Source organism: Anabrus simplex, chromosome 3, assembly GCF_040414725.1.
Source record: "Anabrus simplex isolate iqAnaSimp1 chromosome 3, ASM4041472v1, whole genome shotgun sequence".
In the NCBI taxonomy this organism is placed as follows: domain Eukaryota; kingdom Metazoa; phylum Arthropoda; class Insecta; order Orthoptera; family Tettigoniidae; genus Anabrus; species Anabrus simplex.
This window is the reverse complement of record NC_090267.1, coordinates 200625377-200637982: the sequence shown is the minus strand read 5'-3', so window position 1 is coordinate 200637982 and position 12606 is coordinate 200625377. Positions and strand designations below refer to the sequence as shown.

The 12606-nt window shown below is 38.5% G+C and overlaps 1 protein-coding gene across 1 annotated transcript in view; it reads right to left on the bottom strand.

The window, feature by feature from the left end:
• The window catches only part of LOC136867159 (leucine-rich repeat-containing protein 15), a 56294-nt gene extending 45836 nt beyond the window's left edge, over positions 1-10458 (bottom strand). Inside the window, exon 1 of the mRNA XM_067144272.2 lies at positions 10421-10458. Within this exon, the coding sequence (XP_067000373.2) occupies positions 10421-10447 (27 nt within the window). The 5' untranslated portion in view covers positions 10448-10458. The remainder of the gene's footprint in view (positions 1-10420) is intronic.
• Between the last annotated feature and the right edge of the window lie 2148 nt (positions 10459-12606).

The following is a 12606-nucleotide window of genomic DNA, read 5'->3' as shown; positions in this document are numbered from 1 at the left end:
TAGTCCAATTGCACTCATTTTTGCCAGTAGTCTCCCATGATCCACCCTATCAAATGATTTAGACAGGTCAATCGCGATACAGTCCATTTGACCTCCAGAATCCAAGATATCTGCTATAACTTGCTGGAATCCTGCAAGTTGAGCTTCAGTGGAATAACCTTTCCTAAAACCGAACTGCCTTCTATCGAACCAGTTATTAATTTCACAAACATGTCTAATATAATCAGCAAGAATGCCTTCCCAAAGCTTACATACAATGCATGTCAAACTTACTGGCCTGTAATTTTCAGCCTTATGTCTATCACCCTTTCCTTTATACACAGGGGCTACTATAGCAACTCTCCATTCATCTGGTATAGCTCCTCCGACCAAACAATAATCAAATAAGTACCTCAGATATGGTACTATATCCCAACCCATTGTCTTTAGTATATCCCCAGAAATCTGATCAATTCCAGCCGCTTTTCTAGTTTTCAACTTTTGTATCTTATTGTAAATGTCATTTTTACCATATGTAAATTTTTATACTTCATTGGCCTTAGTCTCCTCCTCTATCTCGACATTTTCCTTGTAACCAACAATCTTTACATACTGCTGACTGAATACTTCTGCCTTTTGAAGATCCTCACATACACACTCCCCTTGTTCATTAATTATTCCTGGAATGTCCTTTTTGGAACCTGTTTGTGCCTTAAAATACCTATACATACCCTTCCGTTTTTCACTAAAAATTGTATGACTGCCAATTATGCTTGCCATCATTCTGATTCTTCGTAAGTTCGTTAAATCCCACGGCATTTTTATATGCTCCGAGGAACCTTCGTGCTTTTGGAAAGGCCTAGTAGCACAGGACATATTTTCAAATCCTGTGTGATTCCAGACTCCCTGCTTCACTCCAGCAATAAGAAAGGCCAGCAAAAGAGTTTCTGCAAATAATGACTACCGCATAACCACGGATAACTACTATACCAAGATACCATCAATCAATCAATCAATCCTACCTGCGACCCCTCCACGGTATGGGAAAAAAAGGCCGAAAAATAATTATTATTTCTAATAATTATACTTCTTACCGAGCGGTGCGGCCGCGCGTGTTAACGCGCTAGGGCAATGGAGCCAAGCTCTGCATTCGGAAGGCGAGTGGGTTCGAACCCCTCTTCGGCTATCCCGAGAATGGTTTTCTGTGGTTTCCCATTTTCACTTCTAGGCAAATGACAGGACATTTCCTATTCATAGGCCACAGCGGATTCCTTCCTCCTTATCCAATTTCATTCACCATCATTCATTTCATCTTCATTAGCTTGGTTAGGTTCGCGTCAGGAAGGGCATCCGGACGTAAAAGCATGCCAAGCAATTTCATCTCGCCTCGTCTCCGACCCCGTATCAGGAAACTGAGACATTGTGGTAGACAGACAAAAATATTTTGTACTTAATTTTCTTAGTCTTCTTAAATGTGAAGCTTATTTCCAAAAAGTACCAAATCTAAAAACATCGAAATTGAGATTTTGATGGAACACAAGTTGGTAGGTAGCTCCATCGTATGAAAGAAAAAGAAATAGCCAAAACGACCTAAATCCATATCAAACAGGGCATTAAAAATCTCGTTTGATGCCAATAAGTACCAAATCCTGTGCCCTGAATTTGCCAATACATACCGTATCCATGCAGCCAATGAGAGGCCATTTCTGGGTCACGTGAACAGCAGCAAAATGACCGCGCTATATGTACAAGACGTGAAGTGAGTTTTCTTACGAAATTGGTTTTATTACTATGTGCTATTTGTTTTTCAAAAGTATGGAATCAGATATCTCAGATGAGTACTGTGTTACTCCTGAAGAAGTAAATAAAGCAAGGAAGATGGTATTAGTTTCAGAAAAATGGAAGAAGACGCGTATTAAATTGCAAAAATACGAGAGTAAAGCGAATGTTAAAACAAAAATTGCTTGTTTCCGCAATGTCGGTGAGTTTTGTAGAGCCCGTGATTTAACAGAACAAGAAATAGTAGCGTTTCATGGTGCCTTCAGGGAGAATAAAGATGCTGTTTCTCAAAAAAAAAAAAAAAAAAGCTTCGTATATTGATGTTGTATCAGTAGAAAGGCATAGGCCTAATCAAAAGACACAGTGTACGCATGTTTCGAAGAAAATGACGATTAAATATAAAGCAAGAAGTGATAGTGGTGTTGTCAGTGTGTGTAGGGATACATTTTTAAGCCTCCTGAATGTCGATCGAAGGAAAGTTGAGAATGCTGATAAGGAGAAGAAAGAGAAGGGTGATGTAGGCAAAGAAACTAGAGGAGGTTCAAGAATTTGGCATGGTTTTGTTGTCATTTATTAGCATTTTCATTATTTATTTCAGTACTGAATAATTTTATCCATTGTCTATTTCACAAGTTATTTACTATATTCGTGTTCTTTAGACACAAACTACAATCATAATTCCTTAAGTTCATTTCTGCTACTTGCCTTATTTCCACTGTTTTGTTCAGGTTTATTTAATATTACTTAAATAATCTATGCCTTCACTGTAAATACCTTAAGTCTATATTGTATAACTAAATACAGTTAGTTTTATCGAAGATTCTGATGACTTCAGTGAAATTTATGTGTTTCAGGTGAAGGTATTTAGAGTTTCAATGCCAAAAATACAAAATCCATCATTTTCTTTGAATATTTCCTAAACCGCGAAAGCTTAAACGAAATAATTTGTATAACCATTTATTCTATCTGAACATAACAAAAGTGCTTAAATGAATTTTCAGTTGAAATTTTACACTCTGAGCTTTTTTCCTCTCTCCTGTAAAATATTACGTTTTGGATTTGGTACCTTTTGGAAATAAGCTTGTGAAATACCGGTATATTTATTACAATAATAGGTTCTACTCGGCATTTGCCTAGAGACTATACATTAGTCGTATATAAACGTAAAACGTACTTTATCTCAAAACAAGGGATTAATAATAATAATAATAATAATAATAATAATAATAATAATAATAATAAAATCAACTACCACCTGGATTCAAGAAGTCAAGAAAGACCTGGAAAGGAACAACATACGAGAAGAAGAATGATTGGAAAGAAAGATTTTTAGGAAGAAAGTCTTACAAATGGAAGGATTCCAAGGGAGGAAGGAAAAGAAAACAGGCACAAAGTGGACTGAAGACAGCAAAAAGTGTAACGGTTCAAATCCCGTTACAAGTTGATATCTGTATTATTATTATTATTATTATTATTATTATTATTATTATTATTATTATTATTATTATTATTATTATTATTATTATGTTATCTGTAATATTGTTACTATTATTGTAATTATCCGTTTTATTCAATTCGATTTTGCAATTGCCTGTTGCTTGCAAGATTGTACTTAGATGTATGCATATATACGTATGTGTAGAATACCACTCAATACCTGTACAGTGAGAATTGTTGTATATATCAGAGATTGGGTGTGACGTTGGGACATTGTGCAAGATTAGTGGCGATTCTGCCAAGTCATCGCCGCGCCATGGCTACGGCATTGTATTTATCTAGATATGCGCTCACGGAGTTAGCCGCCTCCGGGCTATTTCACCACTGTATGTAATATCTGTCGCGTAGGTGGGAGTATGTCATTGTTATTTCTGGAGATTACGTAGTTGTGTCAACCAACGTCTATATAAGGTGGGTGCATATTGTAGCGTCAGTCATTAGTTATACGGATGCAGTACAGTGAAGAAGTCTACTAGATCAAGAGGCCTTAGTTGGTCAGCCAACGAGTGTGAACGAGAGATGGCGAAGACTCAGTGAGCCATTAATTATTGGTCATTGAGAGAGTGAGACCAAATGGTTGGTCCGTCACTTAGTGGAAGACACGGACGCAAGGGCTTACCATGGAGTCAGAGAGGGCAACCCTGGACCTGCCAAGAGGTCATACCATATTGACTTACAAAGAAGTCAGATGATATGGAGAAGAAGCAGTCACAAGGATGTATCACCAAGTTAGGCGTGACACATCTACAGTGAACACCAGATCAAAGGAATACGTCGTAATTACACAAAAAGTGTTCAAGGTACAGTCAAGTGAATCAGTGAGAGAAATATTTCGTATAAATTGTTAAATGTCCGGTCAAGAAGAATTCAAATTCATGCCTAGTTTCTTTCAGTTGCAATGTCATAATTTCATATTCTCATCTGTTTTATCGCAACAAGACTCACTATTTTGATATATTATTTAAAGAATATATATTGTTCTATCAAACTAATTCATAGTTTCATTTCATTGACAGTAAAATATCTTAACCTCAAAATTAATGGGGAAACCGAACGCCAATCTCCTTTTCCCAGAACTTATATGGTATGTTGTCAAAAGTAAGCTTATTACCCCACACCCTAGAGATAGTCAAGAGTCTCATTCTATTATTGCTGCACTGAGTGGCAGCTGGCGCCCTTCAAATAACGTATGTGTAAGTAAGCAGGTAACAAGTAAGTGTGAGTACAAGGTTCGACGAGTGTGTATTTTATTTAATGAATGTTAATTTTTATAATTTCCATTTTAAATGCAGATATTCAGATTTTCAATATAAATGCAGACTTATATATATGTTTGTAAAGTTAGTCAGACAGTCAGGAACATGTTTACAAAAGAAGCACAGTGAAACAATGAAAGAATACTGGAAGAAAAGGAAAGAACTAAGGAGGAAGAAATGAAATTGTAACGTGGTCCTTAGAAGGCCGGAACGCAAGCAGAAGAAGAAGAAGAAGAATTTTATGTCTCATTAACTACTAGAACTGCCAGAATCTTATCCGACAGGACTAACTATACGTGGTGGCTAATTTAGCGACATGAGGCTGGTGAATTTTTAGCACCTTCAAATACCGACGGGCTGAGCCGGGATGGAATCCGCCAACTTGAGCCAAAAAAACTCAGCGCTCTACCGTCTGTACTACTCAGATCGTAAAATACTCAAATTATCTATATATTAATAGAGTTTACTAAAACAAGTTTGACAAATCTGTTCTACTGCTTCACTTTTGTGTTATTCCCTCCAGAATGACCTGCTGGTGAATCGTGAGACATTGATAGGTCTCTAAGTTCACGCAACTTTGAGTTATCATAAAATAAAATCATTAAATGATCACTCAAATAATTGTAGGCGAAGGCTTACTCTAACCCGCAATACATTCTATACATAGCAGGTTGCTAAGCGACTAACACTTTCATAAATATTCTGGTATATGATTTTCATCCTTAGTAATGTCATTACGTGCAGCCATGTTTGATTACTACCTGTCAAGCCAAAGAGTATACACTTCCTCTCATCACGGAAGAATACTATTCCCTGTTGGATACTCTTTGGTTCTTTAATTTTTCCCACTTTCCAAATATATTCAACAGATGGCAAATCCTTCGTGATAACTTACATGCTGCTAAGAGACAAATGTCTACGTACAAACAGACCCCATCATGGCATACGCCTTAGACATCATCTGGGTATATTTATCGAAGGATAACCTTGAAAAAGTTCTCAGCCTGGCAAAATACGCTCCTTCGCTAGCAACCTATGAACTTACAAGACAACCGTCCTATATAGAAGACCTGCGATTAAAAATGCCATTGCCTTCTATGACACAATACCAAGTTTTACATCGAGAACTGCAGGATTTAAAAAAGTGAATATATGGAATGGATGATTCTTTAATCCTTCCCAGTTTGCAAATATCTTCAACAGATGGCAAATCGTTCCAGATAGCTTATTGCTGCGAAGAGAAAAATGTCTACCGAGCTCGATAGCTGCAGTCGCTTAAGTGCGGCCAGTATCCATTAATCGGGAGATAATGGGTTCGAATCCCACTGTCCGCAGCCCTGAAGATGGTTTTCCGTGGTTTCCCATTTTCACACCAGGCAAATGCTGAGGCTGCACGTTAATTAAGGCCACGGCCGCTTCCTTCCCATTCCTAGGCGTTTCCCATCCCACCGTCGCCATAAGACCTATCCGTGTCAGTGCGACGTAAAGCAAATAGCAAAAAAAAAAGTCTACGTACAAACAGACTCCAGATTCTGTCTACGAACTGCGGCATAGCATAACGCGCTTCTTATTAAATGTTCATAAAATGGTATCAAAACAATATGGCTACGACAGTCATATCAAGACGAGTTATTTGACCTATTTTTTAACAAATGCTGAGGAGCAGCACGGTTCCTCTAGTTTATTATTATTATTATTATTATTATTATTATTATTATTATTATTATTATTATTATTATTATTATTATTATTATTATTACTGCAATTCATAGTAATGCAATATCCTGTAAATAGCCTTTTCGTGTTCTCTGTATAGTCTTTCTCGGCTAATAGCTGTAATTTAATCTGTATTTGGCGGAGAGAATATAATTTTTATTCCTAGAATTATTGAATAATAGTTGGTCGTGACGTCAAAACACATTTCTGTAAGACAAGGTTACCGTTCCCAACGTTACGTTTATGTAACTCGTTGTGGAGACTTCTGATTCAAAAAATACTTCCTATTTTAGAACTGAAGATTTGAATGCCACAGGATACCCTTTTCTTCATAGCCGTGTTACATAATGAGGTAATGAATGATAAAGTCAGTCGCTTCGATCTCAGGCCCTAAGCAATTTTTTCATAAGAACCGATGACAAAATCTGGAAGATTCATCCTATGGTTTAGTGCCAGGAGTGTCCGAGGATATGTTCGGTTTGCCTGGTGCAGGTCTTTCTAATTGATTCCCATAGGTGACCTGAGCGTCTGGATGTGTGATGATAATGATAATGAGCTAGGGAGAAGGTGAAACCCAGTGTCGGCATATAGCCTACTTCCTTCGAATAACACCAAGGACTCCGCTAAAGGCAGTCGGACGAATCGCCAACCACAGCACCAGGCGAATTGGCCGTGCGGTTAGGGGCGCGCAGCTGTGAACTTGCATCCGGGAGATGGTGGGTTCGAACCCCACTATCGGCAGCCCTGAAGATGGTCTTCCGTGGTTTCCCATTTTCACACCACGCAAATGTTGGGGTTGTGCCTTAATTCATGCCACGGCCGCTTCCTTCCAATACCTAGGCCTTTCCTATCCCATTGTCGCCATAAGACCGGTGTCGGTGCGACTTAAAACAAATAGCAAAGAAAAAGCCATCCACAGCGTCGTGTGCCCTCTCTCCATATGAGCGCTGAGGAGAGATTTGGAATTGAATTTAGGCTTTTGGCGATTAGAAATTGTATATCTCCACCCCTCTTACCCTACCGGCCAACATTGTGATGGTGAAAATGTTGCGACCAACACGATTCGAACCGGCTAACCACGGTGTCAGACCATATAGACTCGAGAGGCCTGAAACAATCATCGCCAGCAGGTGGGCTGGTTCTGATAAATTACTTACGCAGCAAAATTCAATATCATCATGATAGCAACACATTTTCGATTTCCAAGTTGCTTATTAATCAAAGTTTTGCACTTATGTTACTGACTCCTACTTTTCGAAGGCTAACGCACTTTCTCTTGCTTTACTAACTTTCGAAGTACATCGCAGGCCATATCTCTATGTTAAACAAGCAATACCAAAAATGACCTGTTAGAACATGAAACGTATGCCTTGAGTGACGTTGCTATCCTGCTGATCACTTGACTTAAAACACAGATGCCTAATGGTACGTCTTTCTGTCATCAAGTGTATTTTACCAGTTGTGAATTGGTATGAACATGTGACGTTTTATTATATATTTCGTTTTTTTAGTAATTAGTGTTATCTACCTGGCCGAGAAATGCTGAGGATATCGACCGTTGCACTGACCACGTGACGCTTAATCTTAAACTTCATATAAAATATTCAATATTGCTAATGAGTTGTATGATTTTAATAATAATTTTATTTGCTAGCTTCGCCTCTGTTTCTATTAAGTTTTTAGAGACACTGGGCAACCGATACGACACAGGACTGTCGCATTTTAACACCCTCAAATGACACTAACTCCAGTCGGGATCCAACCTCCTATTTGGAAACAAAATACCAACGACTGACTCACTGCGCACGGAGGTCGGCTATCCTGTCATCTACTCAGTAATTGTATACGCAATTATGAAGTGTTTCACAAGAAGCAAACGAGTCGCTTTTGGAATCTTTTATGTAATAGTGATAAATATTTCTCTGTTACGAGCAAGTTTTGGGAATCACTGCGGTTTAGCAAGAACAAAACATGTTAAGAAACAGAACGTTTAAAATATGTGCTTGCCCACTAGAGCAAGTTAGTCATGATCTCTTCTGACATGAATGAATCCAGTCCTACGCTACCCATAATGAAACTGCCAACACCAAGAAGAGATGTGTGTTGGCTTTGTAAATCTATTAATAATAATAATAATAATAATAATAATAATAATAATAATAATAATAATAATAATAATAATAATAATAATAATAATAATAATAATAATAATTACCAGCCTCATAGTGTAGAAGAAACGTGTTTGCTTCTTACCCAGAGGGCCTTGGCCTATCAGGACGACTATTGTCTAGCTAGAAGGCCTGAAAATATTGAAGTGCCACACAGCTGGTTACTTTCCTCAGACTTACTGCCTAGTTTTCAAGATCGAGTCCCCTGCCCTTCATATCAGACAGTTCCTTATAATATGAGCTCACAGGGTCGAGTGTACACCGTTCCATTCCTCAGTGCAGGATTGAAATCCTTGGACTAGTAGGAAATAGAGTAGGTGCCTTGCTAGGCGGACACGCCACCAACTCAGCAGAGTATTCACCACATTTACAAATAAGCCTACCAAGGATGAATTTATTTTCGAAATAAATTTACTAGTATCTATTATAGCCATAGGATTAGCACCCCTCCTGACAATATTCAATATTTATGGGAAATTACTAAAGCCACGGTAAATTATTGCATAGTACGGTAGAACGCTGGATTGTGCTGCGAGTGCTTATGGACTGAGGACCATGTCCAGTATTTGACTGGCCTTGGAATGGCTTTCCGTGATTTCCTCTATTAGCTCCAGAGAGATGCTTCCATGGTATGTTTTATCCTGTTCACGACACGTTACTCTGTAACCCTTAGCCCACCACAGTTAATTATCAGAACACATTCCACAAGAACATAGGATGGCAGCAGGCATTTAGGCTCCGGTTACTTTTTTTCCCGTTCGTAGAACAGTTGATTCTGCGTAGGCTACATTCTCCAGTACGGACACTCCTTCAATTCAGATATCTGATAAAACTTCACACGCACCAATAAAACGGCGTGAGGATCAAGAGGGGACATGGTAACCGAATGCGCATCGCCACTGGCTTCCCACCATGCCGGCCGTGAATCCCCGCCAATGCAAGTGGAATTTTTGAAACGATAACGATGATGATTTTTTTTTGTCCAGCGTCGCATTAACTACATTTACGGCTTTTACAGATGTCGAGGTACCGGAATTTGTCCATCAGGAGTTCTGCTCCGTGCCTGTTAATCTACCGACACGAGGCTGACATGTTTAAACACATTTACGTACCGTCGGATTGACACGGGGTCGAACCCACCAACTTGGGGCCAGAGCACACTTTCGTCTGAGATATTCAGCTCAGCTGAAACGAAATGTCACGTCGGAGTGCTTTGGATTCCAAGCAAAACCGGGGGGAGAGGTAGGGAATTCTAGTGTTACAATCGCGATACCAGCAGTCACATAAAATTACAAGCTTATTTGTTTGACGATCAAAATGCTATCTCCTTCATGAAGCAGCAACAACAACAGGAGCAGATCTGAGTGACTCAGACGGAAGGACGCTGGCCTTCTGTTCCCCAGCTGGTGAGGTTGATCCCGGCTCAGTCCGGTGATATTTCAAGGTGTTGAAACACGTCAGCCTCAAATCGATAGATTTATCGGCATTTAATACAACACTTGCGGGACAAAATTCCAGTACCTCGGCATCTAAAAAAGTGTAAGAGTAGTTAGGGGACGTAAAACCAATATTATTATTATTATTATTATTATTATTATTATTATTATTATTATTATTATTATTATTATTATTATTATTATTATTATTATTATATACAACAATAAGAACACATGAACTCAGGAACCCCTATCAAATGAGATGAAAAGAAGAACTATAAGCAAAAATACTATCAAATTTAAGTAAAAGAGTGGCGTTATAGCCGAGTGGCAAAGTCACTGGCTTCTAATGAAGCTGGCTACGGTTTTAATCGGGATGAACACACGACGAAATTTTGAAATGAAAATTCACGCGTATGTAGTTCGGTTTCTATGTGAAATTTGATGTTTTGTACTTACTATCAGGAAATAAATGATCACATATAATTACAACATTGTCTGCTTATACTTGTGAGGAAGAAAGCTTAATTTCAATATTTGCTAAGGTTAGACAACGAAGGTGTGACTCAGTAGATGAAGTCATACTTACAAATCGCTCCGCGAAGTCCCCGCACATGGTGCCGGCTGTGCTCCTCTCTTCTCACTGAGCAGGACTGGCGTGAAGTATGGGTATACACAGAATCCAGTATTGACGTCAGGTAGTTGGATGATTGCATTTAGTGGGAGATTTAAGCGGAAATGATGGTAGCGGTGCCAGAGGGGAAAGGTGACCTCTGTCATACAAACAGGACCTCTATCAACTGAGTTCTTTCTTCTCCTGGTCTGATTGTTAGTCTTTATGAGCTATCACACATCCATCTCACATGATTACATGATACCGTAGGTGATCTAGATAGAATCTGGTTCACTTTTCATAGCCCACCTCATCATTTATGACCGGCTGTATAGGACACTTGGTTAAGCTCTCGATGTCTGTACTCAATGTTGCGAGATCAAATGGCACTATTCTCGAGAGAGGCATTTAAGAATGCATGCCTAAATTCGCAAATTCATGTCAGTATATTAATTGGTATGTTAAATATTCACCTATCATTGTAAAAAAAACCCGTCTGTCTGGTGAATTTTGAAGACATAAAACACAAATGGTTATCATCACTTCCTTGCTTCAGAGGATCGTGGCTTTGTTTCCCGGCCGGTTCAGGTATTTTTCCCACGTCTAATTAATTCCTCTCCTCTCCTTATTATTATTATTATTATTAAAGCATTCTCAGCTTATTCCAGTAACTTTTGCGATCACTGAAGCCACCCTTTCTGATTTTAAGAAATAATAGGTAAATAATGATAGGGAATCTGCCACCTGGAGGACAACCCTAAATTCAGATCATTGATTGATTGATTGATTGATTGATTGATTGATTGATTGATTGATTGATTGATTGATTGATTGATTGATTGATTGATTGATTGATTGATTGATTGATTGATTGATTGATTGATTGATTGATTGATTGATTGATTGATTGATTGATTGATTGATTGATTGATTGATTGATTGATTGATTGATTGATTGATTGATTGATTGATTGATTGATTGATTGATTGATTGATTGATCCTAATACCAGCATTCCTCAGCCATTCTTCGCGAAAATATGAAATAATTTGAGAATTAACAAAAATTAAATAACGTATTCTATGATTACATATGCTTACACTTCTGGAGGAAACAGGGAAATTCAAAAGGAATTAGAAATTATAAAAGACTTGGAAATCTAATCCAAAGAGGAGCAAGGCTAAGGAAGAATACATAATGATGCAATGCAAAAAAAAAACAGAGGAAAGGATGGAGAAAGGAAACATAGAAACCGCTTACGAATTGATTAAGAACCGGTTCAAAACAGATCAACTGCCGTAGTAACAGCATATTACACGAAAACGGGAAAATTATGTTTAAACAATGTCTGAGGAATGCAGGTGTAGGGACTATCAATCAATCAATCAATCAATCAATCAATCAATCAATCAATCAATCAATCAATCAATGATCTGCATTTAGAAGTGTGACCCAGATGGCAGATGCCCGATCAATTGTTTATCTAGTATTTTCTTAAATTAATTCAAAGAACTTCAAAATGTATCGAACATCCATAACCAATCCCTAATTTCTCCGCCTATAAATGAACTTTTGCCCCATTTTCCACTTGAATAGCAAAACTATCTTCATAGTATGATGGTTCGTACCTTTAAAAGATCCACTCAAAAGCTTATTCGTCCACTAAGGCCATTCCACGCCATCTCTCCACTGACAGTTCGGAACATGCCTCTTAGTCGAGCAGCTCGAAATCCTTACTCCCAAGTCTTCTCCGCCAAGAGTTTGCGACATTTTCGTAACACTATTCTGTTGTCGGAAATCACCCAGAACAAAACGAGTTGCTTTCCTTTAGATCCTTTCTAGTTCTCGTATCAACTAATGCTGGAACCATACTCTAATTGGGGTATAAACGGAGACCTTTACGCCTTCTTTGTACACCCTTACTAAACAAAAAACAGATGGCGCAACAGCCCCGAAGGGCCTTGGTCTACCAAGCGACCGCTGCTCAGCCCGAAGACCTGCAGATTATGAGGTGTCGTGTGGTCAGTACGACGAATCCTCTCGGCCGTTATTCTTGACTTTCCTGACCACGGCCGCCATTTCAACGTCAGATAGCTCCTCAATTGTAATCACGTAGGCTGAGTGGACCTCGAACCAGCCTTCAGATCCAGGTAAAAATTCCTG